The sequence below is a fragment of the Eumetopias jubatus genome, unplaced genomic scaffold (genome assembly GCF_037043125.1).
Source record: "Eumetopias jubatus isolate StellerSeaLion01/CBP00866 unplaced genomic scaffold, mEumJub1_p1.0 scaffold_9, whole genome shotgun sequence".
Taxonomy (NCBI): Eukaryota; Metazoa; Chordata; class Mammalia; order Carnivora; family Otariidae; genus Eumetopias; species Eumetopias jubatus.
In genome coordinates, this window is record NW_028274815.1 from 27,045,587 (window position 1) to 27,063,084 (window position 17,498).

Sequence of the window (17,498 nt, forward strand, 5' to 3'; positions counted from 1 at the left end):
AAAAACTTTCATTTGGTCCTTTTTATAGTTTTCATGTTTCTGTTAAGATTCCCAAGTTGTCCCCTTATTATGTTCATGTTTTCTTCATATCTTTGTTTGTATTTATAACAACTGTTGTCAAGTTCTTGTATCTTATTCCAACATCTCTTTCATTTCTGTATCTGTTTCTATTAATTAATTTTTTCTTTGGTTATGGATGAATTTTCTTGTTCGTTTGCACGTCTACCAATATTTTTTTATTGTATCCTACACATCGTGGATGCCGTGTTGTTGAGTTTCTGGGTTTTGTTTTCCCTTAAGGAAGATAGAGCTTTATTTTGGCATTTGTCTGATTTACTTGTGGATCAGTTTTATTTTAAACTTTGTTAGGGTGGGTCCTGCATTGTCCTTATTCTAGGGATGTAATCACCCTTCTTTTAAGGTATAAGCTTTTGGTGGTTGAACTTAATACCATTTGTGAACAATAAGAGTTCTCCACTCTGGTTGGTTGGAACTTGACTAGCTCTTAGCATTGTGTGACCTCCAGAATTTCCATTCAGCTTACAGCTCTCTGGTAGTTGTTCACTGCCTGGCCTCAAGAAGTTTTGCCCTGTACGTGTATAGCTTAATATTCAGCCAAGGACTCAAGGAGATGCTTATTGAGGTTTCTGGAGCTTATTCTCTGCACAGATCTCACTTCCCTGTTTTTTTGCCCTGCAAGTTCTGGCCAGCTTTTGAGCCCTGAACTCTCATCTCTTTCTTAATCCCAGTAAGACTTGCTGTGCTTCATTTGGTTTCTACCTCTCTGTGCTGAGCCCTGAAAGTGCCTCTAGATGGAGGTGTAGGTTGATTGTTGAGACATCTTCAGTTTACCTTCTCTCAAGGGTCACAGCCCCATGCGGTTTGTTGTCTGACTTTTCAAAAACAGTTCCCTAAATTTTGTCCAGTTTGTAGCTTTTTATGGTAATAAGGCTAGTCTAATACTAACTGTGCTATGTCTGCAAGCAAAGGTCCATTGCCACTTATTTTTTAAAACGTACATATGAACTTGAAAACTATATACTCTATATTTTATAAAGAGCTGAACAAAAAGGAACAAACATAATTCATATTGTTCAACATTTATGTAATGACTTAAATTTATTTTTGTCATGCATAGAGGAATAGGTAGAGAAATATGTTTGATTGATGAAATACTTAGAAATAACACTGGAGAACACATACTCCATTCTTCTCCTATCTGATGAAGGATGATGGTAAAATAGCAAAGCCTTTTAAGATATGAAAAACAATATTCTGCATCACCTTGGATTTGTAATAAATCTATATATTGTATAATTTATATTGCAGATTGTCCAGTTACTTTGGAAATCTAAATTTGGAAATAAAGTCTTAGCTAAATTCCAAATTAGTACTATAATAGTTATGTCAGTTTGTTGGCTATTTTTGTTTTAAATTATGAAAGTTAAATTTAATTTATTTAATTTTCTCATATACCTTAAACATACCTTATTGAAAATTGTGATCGTAAGGAGCACCTCCTGCACTAGAAAAATATGTTATACTTTGGGTTGTAGCAATTATTTTACCTAAATGAGAATAGTCTATAACTGAGTTCTCTATCATTTCAGAATGCTGAAGCTTGGAACAATTTATCAACTTCCTATATCCGATTAAAACAAAAGTAAGTACATCAAACAAATATGAAGAACTCAGTTTCCAAAATGAACAAGATTTTCTTCCACTGAACTTAGTGCCTTTACTCCTTTTCCCCTTGCCCATCCATACCTTTGAGTTAGGATGACTTATGGCCATTTGAATTCTAAATGTAGTTTATTTTTTGAAAACATTTACTGTGTAATAAAATAAGAACTATTATTTGGAATCTTTATTTGATACTGAAGTTTTGCATCCTAAATTCCATTACACGATGAGAGCATGCATGCCTTTAGTTGATCAACTCAATTGATAGATTGTTATTGATTGCTTGCTTGCTGTGTACAGGGTATTACTGAGAAATATAAATATAAACCAATGTCTTCAGGAATTGTAGATTGAAAGAATAAAATATCAGGCTGTATTATTTTAAAAATTGATCAGAAGTAGTACGTGGTAAATATCAAGTGGGAAATCCAAGGAGAGCTATAATAACAGTAGGTGATATTTGTAGAACACTCATTCTATGCCAGACACTCTGTGTGGGTCTCAGAAGACAGAAGGATTATGGTCCTGATTCAGGAACGCTTCTTTTTTTTTTATTATGTTAATCACCATACATTACATCATTAGTTTTTGATGTAGCGTTCCATGATTCATTGTTTGTGTATAACACCCAGTGCTTCTGACAGAATGCTGGACGCAAGCTGAAATTGGAAGAATGGGTAGAGGGACAGAGGAAAGCCTCTCAAGCGAGGGGAATGTGATCATATGCAGAGCAAGTAAATTGCACCAGCTGTAGATTACAGTGAGGTCTGTAGGGAGAGAGAAGGTTGGAGTCAAATTGCAGTGTGTTCTGATGATCTGACTAACAAGTTGAGACTGTCCTGTTGGCAGTAAGATGCCTGCGCTTTCAGTGGGGGCAATTTCATGAAGAAAGAAGCTTTTGGGGAAGATTTATCTGGTGGCACTGTGAGACAGACTAGAGGGGAAGCTGGGGGCTGGGAACCCAGTCAGGAGACAGCTGTTGTAACAGTCCAGGCAGGAGATAACTAGCCTGGAAAAAAAAGGGCACATGCCAATTTATAAAGGGGACAACCAATTGGCCTTATTGAGTGGCCATAGAAAGCCAAGGGAAGAGACAAGGGTTGCTATTGCCAGAGTTTTAGCAAATGAAGGAAAGGATGGATCTGTTTCCATTTTCATTTGGCCTTATTTTCAAGCCTAATTTAATTTTTCTTTGTGGATTCACAAGATACTTCTGAAGATACCATTAAATCCACGTTACATTGAAATACTTCTGCTGCTCTTGGATGACAAACTACATAAAGAAAGTACTGTTTTTTCTACTGCACGCTTTGGAAAATAATATTGTGTTCTTGATTGCAACTGATTGTGTTAAAATTCCCTAGGGACCTTTTGGTTTAAAACAAGGGGCAGGGGAAATCCCTGTCATAGTTGTAGAGTGACCTCAGTGGGTTTTTCTGGTAACCCTGATAATTTTGTATGCAGTGAGGCTCTTGATACTCTACCTCGTTTTCCAGCCCATTAACCCTAAGAATTCCGCTTTCTCTCGTAGGGGGTCCTGCACATTGTTCGACTTCTATTTGGCACTTTCTTGTCTTCCTGCAACTCCACAAATAGGTTTTTGTGTAAAAATGGGGTTGTAAGGTCAAAGGTGAATCACTGCTTTATTCTTGCCTTTTTGCTCTTTCCTTTCTTTGCTGCTGTCCCAGACATAGCTCATTTTTGACTCATGAGATTGTTACTTCAGGGGGAAATTATGACCGCTCCTCTCAAAAGAATCCGTGCCTAAAAGGTACCCTTTAAACCATCTCGTCTGTCCCTTTGCTCTCCTGGGGTTCTTCACTAACATACCCTCTTTGCTGTTTCATCTGATTCCGCAGGCATCACACCCCTGCCAGTCCTTTGGGAAAATCTCCCATCTTTCTCTGTAACTTTTATAGCAGTGTCACGACCATTGTGGGCTCAATAAGTGAATCCTGAACTAAAGAGCCTTATGAAGGAAGCTACACTTATGAAAAAGGAATTCATAGAGAAAACTCTGAGGCCAGGAGATTGTGGGCAAAGGATGAGAGGGTATGTAGGACAGAGGATAATCCTCTTGCCTGGGTTGCTGCCTGTCAAGTTCTTTTCCAGCAGGCCGACCTCACCCACCCCCACGCAGGTGGGAGAACTGCAATCTCAGTCTACCACTGCTGAAGGCAGTTGCTGTTATGTGGGAGGTGGGCGTAGGGAGTGGAACCAAGAAAGGGAAAAAGACAACACACACACACACACACACACACACACACACACACACACTCTCTCTCTCTCTCTCTCTCTCTCTCTCTCTCTCTCTCTCTCTCTCTCTCTCTCTCCCAAAACAATTTAAGGCTGAATTTGAAGAAGGAAGGGTTACAGCAAGGGTACCTTCATTTTTAACTCTAAAAGCAAGGGATAAGTCAATCAGTACGTTCCATAACAACTTTAGGCAAATTGTTTAATGTAGAGAATAAAAAATTAAACTGCAGTGAATTGGCTGCTAATGAGAAGACAAGAAGGACTTTATTGTAAGGACGTTATTGTGATTGGTACCATAGGTATATTAGAAACTGATTAAATGCTTCAGGGAGTGATTCTCAGAGCAATGGCCTGGGATGACCAGAAGAATCTCCATTATCCCCTCCAAAATTTGCCTTAAAGTCATGGAGGAGGAGATGCCTTGCTGTAACACGGTGGGGCTCGGCAAGGAAACAGAGGTAGACCTTGTAGTCATAAATTAACAAACTCAAAATGGCTTTGGAAAAGGAGATTGATAGCATACACTTGAAGAAGGTTACTGTAGTTGTCCAGTAAAATATTTATGATCCATAAAGGAACTATAGTCTTATCCAGAGAGGGGAGGAAAGGATCAAGCATCTTTTTGTTTGCTGAGATTTTTAACTTAGAGAAAAGGTGACATGAAGTTCTGTTGATTTCCTTGTCAGTATCAAGTTTTTAATAGTGTTTTTCTCTTTTCTGAAGTGGCTAGTATAGGACAAAGATTCCTTGATGGTTTGGTATACCTTTTCTGTAAAACTGCCTAGCTTTGTTTTAATTTTAATTGATTTATTTGGCTTTCCATTTCTTTAGGTCATGTGTATAATTTATTCATAGCATTCTCTTATGATTTTTTTTCAAAAAATTACTAATCTTATTTGTGCCATTTTCTTTTATTCTAAATGGAATTTAGTTACCCATTTGTTTCATTATTTTTCAAAGAGCTAGCTTTTGGTTTTGTTAATCATTTATAGTTTTTCTTTGTATTTATTATTTTCTTCTTTCTTGTTTATTTGGTGTTTTTCTACAATGTTAAGTTAAATGTTTTCACTGATTGTCATTTTTTGGTAATAAGTGCATTTAAGATCACAAATTTCCCTCTAAAAATACTGTTTCAGCTATATCCTGCAGATGGTGATATATAGTATTTTCATTAAGTTCTAAATATTTTTTATTTTCTAATATGAGTCTCCTTGTTCCCTCACTGTGGTTTCTTTTCTTTTCTTTCTTTCTTTTTTTTTTAGGAGTGCATCTTTAAGTTTCCAGGCATATAATTTTTTAGCTATTTACTGTTGATTTCTTATTTAATTTCAGAGAATATGGTCTGTTATACTTTTTTTACACAAACAACTGGTAATTTTTTTCTCAATAATTAGTTAAATGTAATGATGTATTTTATCAATTTCTGTTCTCACTGTTGATCGTTTATTGTATCCCTTTCTGTCTGAATTCCCTTTTATTTTTGCAAGAGAGGGTCCCTCAGTCGTTCTTTTGTTTGGGCCAGTAGATGATAAACTTTCTTAGTCTTTGTATATCTCAAAGTGTTGGACTTTGCATTTACTCTTGACTGGTAAGTTTAGCTGGTTATAATATTTAGGCATGACAATTATTTTCATGCAGTGCTTTACACGTACTATTGTGTTGTCTTCTACATCTTTTGTTACTAATGAAATATCTGCTGTTTTCATTGTCATTCTTTTGTAGGTTTTAGGATTATTTTTATGTTTTGCAATTTCATACAATATACCTAGGTGTTGGTTTATCTTTACTTATGTTTGGTACAAAAATATACTTTTGATCATAGAATTAGATCTTTGTTGTCAGTTGTGGGAAATGCTCAGCTTTATCTTTTCAAATACCTTGTCCTGACATTTTCTGCGTCTGTTTACTGTGGCATGTCTATCAAATGTATGTTTGAGCCTTACCTCTCATACTTTCCTCTCTTTATTGCTCTTTTATTTTTTAATCTGAATTCCTTGTGGATTCCTCACTATTGCTTTCTAGTTCATCAGTTCTGTCCTTGTGTGCAGTCTAGTTTTTTGTCACCTATTGAGGTTTTGTTTGTTTATTTGTTTAAGTGTCTCTTTCAATTCCAGAATTTCCAGTTGGTTTTTTATTTACATCTCCCTGTCCTTGTTTCATTTCTACCTGTTTTTGTTGTGCCATTTCTTGCTCCTTTAAAAATTTTATTTTATTTATTTATTTTTAATTTAAATTCAATTAATTAACATATAGTGTATTATAAGTTTCAGAGGTAGAGTTCAGTGATTATCAGTCTCATATAAGCTCCTTTTAAATTTTAAAAAATTTTGTAGGGAAATTTGAAGTGATTTTGGGTTATTTGGGTCTCAGATTCTATTTATTAATATGAATGACTAAGGACTGACAGGACGTTCACATTAGCATTTTATACCTGAAGCTATGATTTCTTTAGCTATGATTATTTGTTATTATTCTCTTTAAAATCTGACCTTCAATAGATTAAAAGCTTTTAGAACTTTACAAGAAGCCCTCAAGTGCAACTATGAACACTGGCAGATCTGGGAAAACTACATTCTCACTAGCACTGATGTTGGAGAATTTTCAGAAGCCATTAAAGCCTATCACAGGCTCTTGGACTTACGAGACAAATACAAAGATGTTCAGGTAATATATTCATATTTTGTTTTTTCAACTTGTGATTGATGTTAATGCTTGATTATATGATTGTGATATTGACTAAATATGTATTTGGTTTTGATTCTGGTTTCTGGCACAGGGCTCCAAAAACCTTTGAAATTTCCTAAGCGAAGACAGCCATAAAGGTGTCTTTTGTTGTGTTAATGAGGTGACTTTTGGAAAGCACCTAAGGATGGGGATGGTTGCCAGGGTGTCAACCATGCGATTAGAGGGTTGGAACTTTCATTCCCATAACCTCCACTCCTCTCCCCTCATGACCTCCTGGGAGGGGAGAGGGTATGGAGATTGAACTCCATCACCAATGTGGCCAGTGATTTAATCAGTCATGTCTATGTAATTGAGCTTCCATAAAAACCCAACAGGATAGGGTTCGAAGAGCATCTGGGTTGGTGAACACATGGAGGTGCAAGGAGAATGGTACACCCTGAGAGAGCGTGGAAGCACCATGCCCTTTCCCACATACTTTGCCTTATGCACCTCTTCCATCTGGCTGTTCCTGAGTTACATCTTTTCATAATAAACCAGTAATCTAGTAAGCCAAATGTTTCTTGGAGTTCTGTGAACTTACTGCTCTAGCAAATTAATCAAACCCAAAGGGTAGGGTTTGGAACCTCCAATCTATAAAGCACAGGTGACAACCTGGACTTGTGACTGGCTCTGGAGTCGGGAGGAGGAAGGATTGGCAGTCTTATAGGACTGAGACCTCCGTCTGTGGGATCCAGTGCTATCTGTAGGTAAATAGTGTCAGAATTGAGTTGGTAGTGTGGGGAACCTCCCAACCCTGCACACGTGTGTGTACATGCACATGCACGCACACACACAGGTCAGAATTGGTGACCAGAATCACCTGAGTGATATAAATTGTTTCCTTGACTACACACGGGAAAATTTTGTTAAACACATGTGATATATAAAATGAGCGGTTTTTTTCTCGAGTTGAATATTCTTCATTAAATATTCTGGCATTCCAATGTCAAATATGTTTGTGCAGTTATAGACTGAATGTTATTGTGACTCAGTTAAGAATATTTGTTATGTGGTTTACGTACATACAGTCAGCTTGCAGAAATGAAATAGAATGATGTTTGTGTGATTTATTGCTTTGGTTATCTCAATGTAATAGCTGGAGTAAGTCCAATACTCATTTATTCACTCTTTGAACAAGCATTTACTGCATACTTTCAGATGGTTTGAACAATATAGAAATGAAGACTAACATTTTCTTTGCAGTGTTTAGTGAAATGGTCCTCTTGGTAAGATGAAGTCAGAATGGTTAAGTCTAACACTGTACAAAAAATATTAGATCCTTTCAGAAAACATGGGATACTTGAAGCTATTGTGTTTGTCATCTTGTGGTTGAACTGTGGTTGAAGATTGTGTAAGGACAAGGCTGTGCAGAAGCCTATGGGTTACAAAGTCAGGGGGCTTGAAAATGTAATACTTTATTTGCATTAATCAGCACGTGCTATTTAAAATGATGCAGTTGAAATTATGAAAAAACAAAAATAACACCTAATATATGATAATAGCTTACTATTTTTATGTCCTGTTGTCTGTACTCCAGTTATTCCAAAATTTACCTTATTTGGGCCTTGTCATATAGCGCCAGCCCTCAACCTGGATGCATGGTCTTGCAGGCTCAGCCATATGACTGGCCACATTACTTCAAGGCTCAGGTTCTGGGCCATTCACTTGAAAGATCTTTGGCTTCGAGTAGAAAGATATACCTACTTCCAGGACATATGTTGACCCCTTCGAATCAGCTTTCTTTTTCTTTTACTCTTCTGTCCTTTCTAAATATTGTACATTAACCTTCCATTATAGAAAGAAGGGACTTGAATTCTATAGCATAAAGATCAGTTAAAACGTGATGGAGGCATAGCTGAATTTTACATCCTAGAGAGGATAGGAGCCCTAGCAAATCTACTTGCATGGTTTCCTGCCGGTCCTGTAAACAGAGCTGAAATTCTCTGTGGAGGCAGTTCTTCTCTTCTACACTTAGCCTGTGGACAGAGGGTACCGCTGAGGCTCTGAACAGATCTTGGTATGTTACCAAACCACTGAGGATGGGGCAGAGATTCCAAAGTACTTACCTCCTGTTTACTTCAACTGTAATTTTTAAAAAGGTCCTTCTTTACTAGAAAGCATTCTGAAGCCTGTTCCTAAAGTCTCAGAGAGAATGTAAATAGTTTACATTGGGAGTTTATTCCATTTTATACTTGAAATAAATTCTGGGTTCTCTTTCTTTCACATTTTAAAAATGTGCGCAAAACATTCAAATCCAACACTCCTCATTTAGACACCACCACTGGCTCAAAGCCAGCACTCTTTAGAATTACAAACTGGCAGAGTAGACTCCTAGAGGAGTCCTGTAGGCTTGGCTGAAGAAACCACACATGCATCAGAAGGGAGTGTGAAACCCCCCTCGTGCCTCATAAGACCAGAAGGGTTGATTCTCCCAAGTTGTTGCCCTGCTGGTGTTGCTGCTGGGGATGTCTTGTCTGCCCGAGGTGTCTTAGAATTGACTCCTTGGTCAGTCTGACCCCATTAATCTTCTGTCGTGTGTTCCCGGTTTCTAACTGATCTGCTTTTCTTTCGACGTGAGTGGGAGTTCCCCTCCAAATCCAAATTTTAACTCACAGCAATCCTTCGGATCTGCTAAGGATTAGTAATAATTGACTTACCGGACTGGCTTTTTGGATTTTCCTGAGAAAATCCTGATCATCCTTCTATGCTTGGCACCCTTGGAGTTGGTTTTATATAAGGAACCCAACTGGCTGGGTCTAGGCTCCTCTTCCATGAGAGATGGACTTGGGTGGTTATGGTATATGAGCATCAAAGGGGGCGTCTTTTCTGTTTTCTCTCTCACTTATTCTCCTGTGCTTCTCAAGGCACATAAACCATGTCAAAGTGGGACATGGTCGAGTCATCATAACTAACATTTAGTGAGGGCTTGCTGTGTGCCAGACACTATTCTAAGCGCTTGACGTGTATTAACTCAGTTCTCACCATGGTTCTATGGGATAGATTTGGACATTCATAAGCTATGTTGGCCTCTGGAACAGATGTATGTATCTTCCCCTGCGTTTTAAGGAAACTAATGCTATCAAACAAAATAACTGTACAAAGATTGTTCTGAAAAGCTGTTGTTTCCACATGAATAAAGAATTATAAAGTCATCAAGATATTGCTGATTTCAGTTGACTTAGGGGTATCAAGTATGCCACATCATCCAGCTGTCTGGTACCTGAGAGGCCCGTAGTCCAAAAGAAAGGCAAGACAAAATGAAACAGTTGCTTTACTGAAGAGGATGATTTAGAGTAAAATAGGTTCAGCCTTGATCATTCCAGTCTCTTGTAATTAAATTAGCTGGAAAGGTGTTGAGAATCTTACTGAAGTTTTTCTTCCGTCCTGCCGTTCTCCCACCACTCCCGGCTCGGGAGTCTCCTTCTCTCTCAGGACGGAAAAAAAGTCTTGCACATGTCCAGAATAATACTGCTGTATTTGAGTATCTGTGAGTGTATGGGGAGAGAGGTGATACTTAGAATAGTATGTTGGTAGTCACAGTGACAGATACCAACGAGAAAATTTCTGGCAAAAAAACCTGTTTTTAGTTGATTCTAAAGAAGAAATTTTCAGTTGTTGATTTGGTATGTTGTGTACTGAATCCAGTTCTTTGGAATCGTAGGAACACAGGCTTAGAAATCTTCAGTAGCCTTCCCTGAGAAAGAATAAAGAGACTCACAATAGTTTTTATTCTAGGGAATTCTGGGCAATTCTCAGTCAATACAATTCATTTTGAAGTAAAAATGTATTTTTCTTAAGTTTTTAATGAAGAACTAAAGAGGAAGCAAAGCTTAATTAATCTAAAGAATGATTCTATAACAAAAGGATTACTTTTTTCTTTCAATTTATCCAACCTTAATTCTGAATGCATAGAGATGCATTTTGAGCATTTTTCAGAAAAGGAAAAAAAAAGTCTTAAACCCCCAAAACTTCTCCTATCATGAATTGAGATGCTTTGATTGAACTTTTATCTTAGATTTTTCAAACCTCTTTTGGTGTTCATGGAGCTTTTCACTCCTTCCAGCAATCTAGTCATGAGGAATTTCTACCCATGGAAAAATTGTGGTCTGATTCCCATTTAAAATTCTAATCCTGAACTTAAGTGACAATTTTTTGGTTTTCTAGAGAAAATTATTAGGATTTAGTTTAAATTTATGGCCAGCTAAACAACAAGTGTTGGCGAGGATTCAGAGAAAAAGGAACCTTCGTGCACAGTTGGTGAGAATTCAAACTGGTACAGCCACTCTGGAAAACAGTATGGAGGTTCCTTAAAAAGTTAAAAATAGAATTACCCTGTGATCCAGTATTTGCACTACTGGGTATGTACCCTAAGAATACAAAAACACTGATTCGAAGGGATAGATGCAGCAATGTTAATTGCAGCATTATTTACAATAGCCAAATTAGGGAAGCAACCCAAGTGCCCATCGATAGATGAATGGATAAAAAAGATGTGCGCGCACGCACACACACACACACACACGCTGGAATAGTATTCAACCGTAAAAAAGAATGAAATCTTGCCATTTGCAAAAACATGGATGGAGCTAGAGAATATAATGCCAAGTGAAATAAGCCAGTCAGAAAAAAACAAATACCATGTCATTTCTCTCATGTGTGGAATTTAGGAAACAAAACAAATGAACAAAGGGAAAACAAGGGACAAACCAAGAAATAGCCTCTTAACTACAGAGAACAAACTGATGGTCACCAAAGGGAAGGTGGGTGGGGGATGGGTGAACAGAGGAAGGGGATTAAGAGTACACTTACCCTGATGAGCACTGTAATATGTGGAGCTGTTGAACCCCTGTAATGTACACCGGAAGCTATGTAACACTGTGTGTTAACTACGCTGGAATGAAAATAAGTTTTAGACAGTTTTTGGCCAGCTAGTATTTTAACCTAGTTTTCCTCTAATTCTTCCTTTGTTCCTCAAATTCAGAATATGAAACACACCTCCTTTTGTACGGTAGTATTTCATCTGCACATGAATATTTCAAGTGAGTTTGAAATTAGTTTCTATAAAAGTACAGTGATTTTAGAAACGATTAAGGGCAGCTTTGGGGTTCTTGAGGCTTCCCTCCTGTACCCCCACTGCCACACGCAGAAGCCCCAGGAACTGTTCCTGTTGAGAAATATTGCTTGTAAACAGAGCACTTTGAATGGCACCTTTGAAGACGTCCTAAAGCTCTTAGCTTAAAGTTTACATTTGGATTTGGAGAAATGTTATTGAGAACATAACATCTAAATACCCAGCAACTTGGTCAGGCTAAGTTATCATCTGTAGGACCCTATAATGGAGAAATAGCCACAGTGAGATAATGTGTCAGGACCTGTTAATAACTTTCCTTACAAGTGTCTTAGAATGTTGATGGCAATGTTTAGTGTCTAGCAGGTGTGGGGAGAATCGCTCTGTAGTGATATAATCATCATGGAAGGAGAGTCTTGATGGCTAGTGATGGGCTTGGTCATATTTAGCTTCATGGTCTATTTCTGTCTGTCATTATGCTTTATTACAATTAGTGTGGACTAAAACAATTGATAGGTTGTCTGGAATATTTTTATCTTAGCTAAAGAAATTTTACTTAATGCTACAAGTTTGGCAACAGGTGTCTTTCAAAAACTCTGATATTCTTATGTTTGACACTACCTGACCTCATTCTATTTTAGTTTGCTTAAAAACTTTATTTATTTGTTTGTTTCTACTTCTTTATAAATGTGATTATTGTCATTTTAATTGTTTCTGTTGTGTGTGTGGATATCTGTGTAAATTTATACTACTTTTAATACAGATACAGTAAGTTAGCTACAATTATTCTGTATTTTTGTACTAAATACAAAATGTGTTTGTACTAAAGGAGTACTATCTATATCACTTTCTCCTTTTTCTATGTCCTAATTTTGACTCATGCATAGCCTAGTAAAACTCAAGAATGCTTTTTTTGTCATAGTACATATCTATATTTATGTCTAGGTTATATATATTTTAGTTACAATAAAACAAAATTTCATATTCCCGCATAATTAGTCTCTGTTCAATTTTCCCGGTATTTACTATTGTGAATAATGCCATGGATATTCTTATAGATAAATTCTTGTGTATAGCCATGCTGCTTTCCTCGGGGTAAATTCTAATATTGATTTGTTAGTTGTTGTTTTTTTTCTTTTTCTCCTCCCTCCCCTCCCCGCCCACCTTCTCCTCCTTCTTTGATGACTGGGGCAATCATTTCAGGAAAAGAATTTAAGTATTGCAGTATTACACCCCATTTGCTATTTATAAATGGAAGAGGAAAGGAAGGGGATTAACATATATTAAGTGCTTACTATGTTTTTGGCACCATGCGTTATCTTTTATAGGGCATTCAGTATTTTCAGGTGGATACTAAATATTTCTCATTTTCTATGTTCTTATAGAGCCAACACCCGAAACAGATAACGGTACATTTTCATCACCACAGGAAGTCCTCTTAGGCCCCTTTCCAGTCCATTGTACCACCACCCTCCCCCCCACACACACCCCTCCCCCGGCCAGGCAACTGCTTTCTGATTTCAGCGCCATAGTTCAGTTTTGCTTTGTCTTCAGTGTCATATACAGAGAATCATAAGCTGCGTGTACTTTTCTATTGATGTTGTTCTTTGTGTGGATTTCCTTTTGGTGTTTTCTTTGAGAAGTGGGGAGACAGTGTTGATGGGCAGTGGGGCATGCTGCCAACCACACTGCAGTCCTGGAGCGAGTGGTGGCTAGGTGTTCCCTGAAAGAAAAGAGGGGAGGGGATGGATGTATCTTACACAAATTATAGCTGTAAAGTTGGCATTATTTCTGCTTGATTGCTGAGGTATCTGCGGCTCAGCAAGGTGAACTGATAAGGCTGATATTTCAGAGCGAGCAAGTGTTAGTAAAGCCAGGACTTGAAACCTAAACTCTGGTCTTTTTTTTAACCTAAAAGCCTGGGCATGCCTTTTCCATAATCAAAGACTTTTTTTTTCCCCTGAAGAAGTGAAAAAGCAAATATTAAACTGCCTACCTCGCTGTGATAACCAGGGTTTGGGGAAGCCAAGGGTCAGGGTTATCAGGCCAGGAAACAGAGCAAGTTCTGTAAAGAGCTCCAAGTGGAGCAGGGAGGTAGCCAAGCCAGGAGGCGAAAAATGGTTTCACTCCTGGCCTGGAGCCCTCCTGGAAGTTTTTATAACTGGCCCTCAGGCAATCACATTCCTTCCTGCTTTGAAGACCTCCAGAATTCAGAGGGCCAACACCTTGTGCTTTCAGCCAAGATTTTGGTGAGACTTGGCCAAGGATTCCAAGGTTAATGTTGGGAACTAACCTTGGTCTTTCTCTTTGTGGGGATTCTTCAGCATGTACATTGGAATCACTGTTCTTCCATGTGAGGAAACGGGAACTCTCTTTAGAGGCTGGAGGTGGCTCCCCACAGGTTATTCTCTGCTGCTGCATCCCCTAGGCATGGTCTGGGATGAAGGTGAGAAAGAGACTCAGGATAGAGAAAGAAAGTTCTTATCACCTAAATGAATGAGATGTGGGTGAGGGATTAAGAGGTCATTGCAGGGCATCTGTGGCCTGGTGTTGGTTCGGGGAGGATGTGAGGAACTACAAGGCTGTTTATATTGATGAGAATGAAATCCCTCTGAGCATCCAGGTTTAAAAAATATACTTAGATTATTTTATGATACATCAAATGAATTCCAAATGGACTATATGCAAACTATTTTTTTATCTCATAAAAAAATCAGGAATAGAAGTGGATACTTCCCAAATTTTCTGAACTTTAAAGCAATAAAAGAAAACTTGAAAGAATTTTTATGACCACATTTAAAAAGTATGTGACAGAATATTTGTAACAAATAGGAAAGATAAAAAGCTAATAATATCCTTATTATATAAAGAGTTAACATCTGCTACAGGAATGAAATGTGACAGAACAGAGGATTCAGAAACAGACTCAAGTAAGTATGAGAATGTGGTCCATGATAAAGATGACATTTTAAGTCTGTGGGATAAAAATAGAATATTCAGTATGTCTTGGAATAGTTGGCCAAGCATTTGGGATAAAAACACTAAAGCTCTGCTTCACTGCTTACACCAAAATAAATTCAGGTGGGGGCGCCTGGGTGGCTCAGTCGTTGGGCATCTGCCTTCGGCTCAGGTCATGATCTCAGGATCCTCGGATTGAGCCCTACATCGGGCTCCCTGCTCGGCGGGGAGCCCGCTTCTCCCTCTCCCACTCCCCCTGCTTGTGTTCCCTCTCTCGCTGTGTCTGTCTCTGTCAAATAAATAAATAAAATCTTAAAAAAAAAAAAAACTTAAAATAAATTCAGGTGGATCACATATTTAAATTGGAGTGCCTTGAGAAACAGGATTACGTTGTAGGTATGAGCAGAGCTTCTGGAGTTAGACAGTCTGGGCTTGCAGCCCACCTCTGCCCGTCACCAGCCCTGCGACCTTGGGGAACTTAATTCACTTTGTGCCTCACTTTTGTAAGATGGAGATGAAAATAGTACCTGCCTCCCAAGGACTGTTGTGCGGAGTAAATGAGTTGATCTCTGGAAAGGGCTTTGGAACAGTGCTTGGCACATACAGGTGTTCTAAGTGTGGCTGCTTTCATCATCATCATCGCCGAAAAAGTTAAAACCATAAAGGCACTGAAAGAAAAGAAGGTATGGCAAATATTGTTTATAAGCTTGGGGTTGGAGAAACTCTTTTAAATCATGACACAAAAGCCATACCCCAGGAAGGAATAGTTTGAGAGATTCGATATTTGAAACTTCTACACGTGGGGAAAGAATGCCCATCGAGGTGGGGTGCCAGATGTCACCATCCCTAGAAGGGATAGGCTGTGAGGTGACAGCCATTCATTTAGTGCTTCCTGAACTGAACCCGGAAGATGATGAGGAGAAGCTGGGCAAGTGCCCTGGGGAGAGACTGTCTCAGTGATTTCGGTGTTGTCTGGGTCTTTCTACTCGAGACTCCTGGATTAGTCTCCTTCGGCTGCTCTAACAAGTTACCACAGACTTGGCATCTTCAGACAACAGACGTGTATTCTCACCATTCAATTCTGGAGGCTAGAAGCCCGAAATCAAGGTGTTGGCCAGGCCCTGCTCCCTGTGAAGGCTGTGGGGAACAATCTTTCCTTGCTTCCACTGGATGCTGGTGGCTCCTGGCATTCCTTGGATTGTGGTGGCCTCGCTCCAGTCTCTCCCTCTTCCCCTACTTCTGCACCACCTTCTCTGTATGTCCTCTCCTCTTCTTAGAAGGACATTGGTCATTGAATTTAGGACACACCCAAATCTGGTATAACCTCACCTTAACTAATTGTATCTGCAAATTTTATGTTTCCAAATGAGATCACATTGTGAAGTTCTGTTTAGACAGGAATTTGGGGAGGATGCAAATTCACCACAGCTGACCCACCACAACTGTTGTGCTTCTTTTCAGGGAGAAAGCAGTGCCTTTGAGAAAAGTGGGGTTGGTAAGGGCCGGGGTGCACCCGGCACACAGCGGCGCCTCACTGGTAGCCGTTGTGGTGGCAGGGGTGGGGTGCGCAGAGCTGTGCCAGCAGAGGCCACAGAGATCACCACTAATCATGTGAAGGCCTTGCCGTTAGCCAACAACACCAGATGTTTGAATGTCTGGAAGTGACAAAGGAGATAGTAAGAATAGGGAGGGAGCTGATAGAAAACTAATAACGCTTTTCAAATAGAACTCAGTTGTAGGCAGTATTGAGAGAGAAGACCGGAATCCCACGCCATGGTGGACAAACTAGGATTTCTCTTTTTTTTTTTAAGTTTTAAGTCCAGTATAGTTAACATACAGTTTTATATTAGTTTCAGGTGTACAATATAGTGACTCAGCACTTCCATACAGCACCCGCTGCTCATCACAACCAGTGCTCTCCTTCATCCTTGTCACCTGTTCCCCTACCCCCCACCCACCGCCGTTCTGGTGACCATCAGTTTGTTCTCTGTAGTTAAAGAGTCTTGGTCTCTCTCTCTCTCTCTCTCTCTCTCTCTCTCTCTCTCTCACAAAGTCGGATTCCATTGTTAGGCTTTAGGAGATCATGATAGGACCTGCACCACTGTGAAAAAGACTTATCTATGTGGATATGCACATTATGGAAAGAGGGTTCTGAACTCTCATTAGATTACCACATGGGTGTCCAGAACCCCAGGAAAGTAAACACAGACTAAAAAATCATCTTTGGAGTAGACTGTTAGGATTAGTTTTCAGATAAAAAGGCTAGTTGGCCCTCCCTTATAATCACTGTGGATTAAAATATGCCTCTATAACTTGTGCTACACTACAAATGGGAAAATACTACCGAATGCATTTATCTATTGCTCTAGTTTGTCAACATCCTCAGTGTCTTCCAACTGCGCATAAATAATTTGTGCACGCTCACTTCCTCCCCAGCCACCACCCCATTTCTCTGTGGCTCTTTAGTTCCGGAGGAGAATTGTCTTCCCACATGGGCTTCCCCTCCTCCCGGCCTCTTTGGAGCCCATGCCAATGAGGCTTTCTCTCCCTGTCTACTGAACTGTTGGCAAGGCCCCTCGTGCCGCTGCCAGGGGACACTCGTCAGTCCTCAAGTTCTTCAGCCTATCAGCAATGTCTAACACCACGGGTCTCCCTCCTCGAATGCTTCCTTCACTTGGTTTCCAGAATTTCGCACTTCTTACCTTACCAGCTGTGGCTTCCTCGTCCCAGTGACACCCTTCCCCTATCGGTGACAGCCCTCCCGGCTCAGCCCGCCCCCTGTTTTCTTCCCCATATGCTTCTGCCTCAG

At 39.2% G+C, this 17,498-nt stretch overlaps 1 protein-coding gene across 1 annotated transcript in view; it reads left to right on the forward strand.

The window, feature by feature from the left end:
* Positions 1 to 17,498, forward strand: part of TTC27 (tetratricopeptide repeat domain 27) — a 172,224-nt gene that overhangs the window by 140,773 nt on the left and 13,953 nt on the right. Inside the window, exons 15-16 of the mRNA XM_028117196.2 lie at positions 1,611 to 1,663; positions 6,438 to 6,603. Coding sequence (XP_027972997.1) covers positions 1,611 to 1,663; positions 6,438 to 6,603 — 219 coding nt within the window. The remainder of the gene's footprint in view (positions 1 to 1,610; positions 1,664 to 6,437; positions 6,604 to 17,498) is intronic.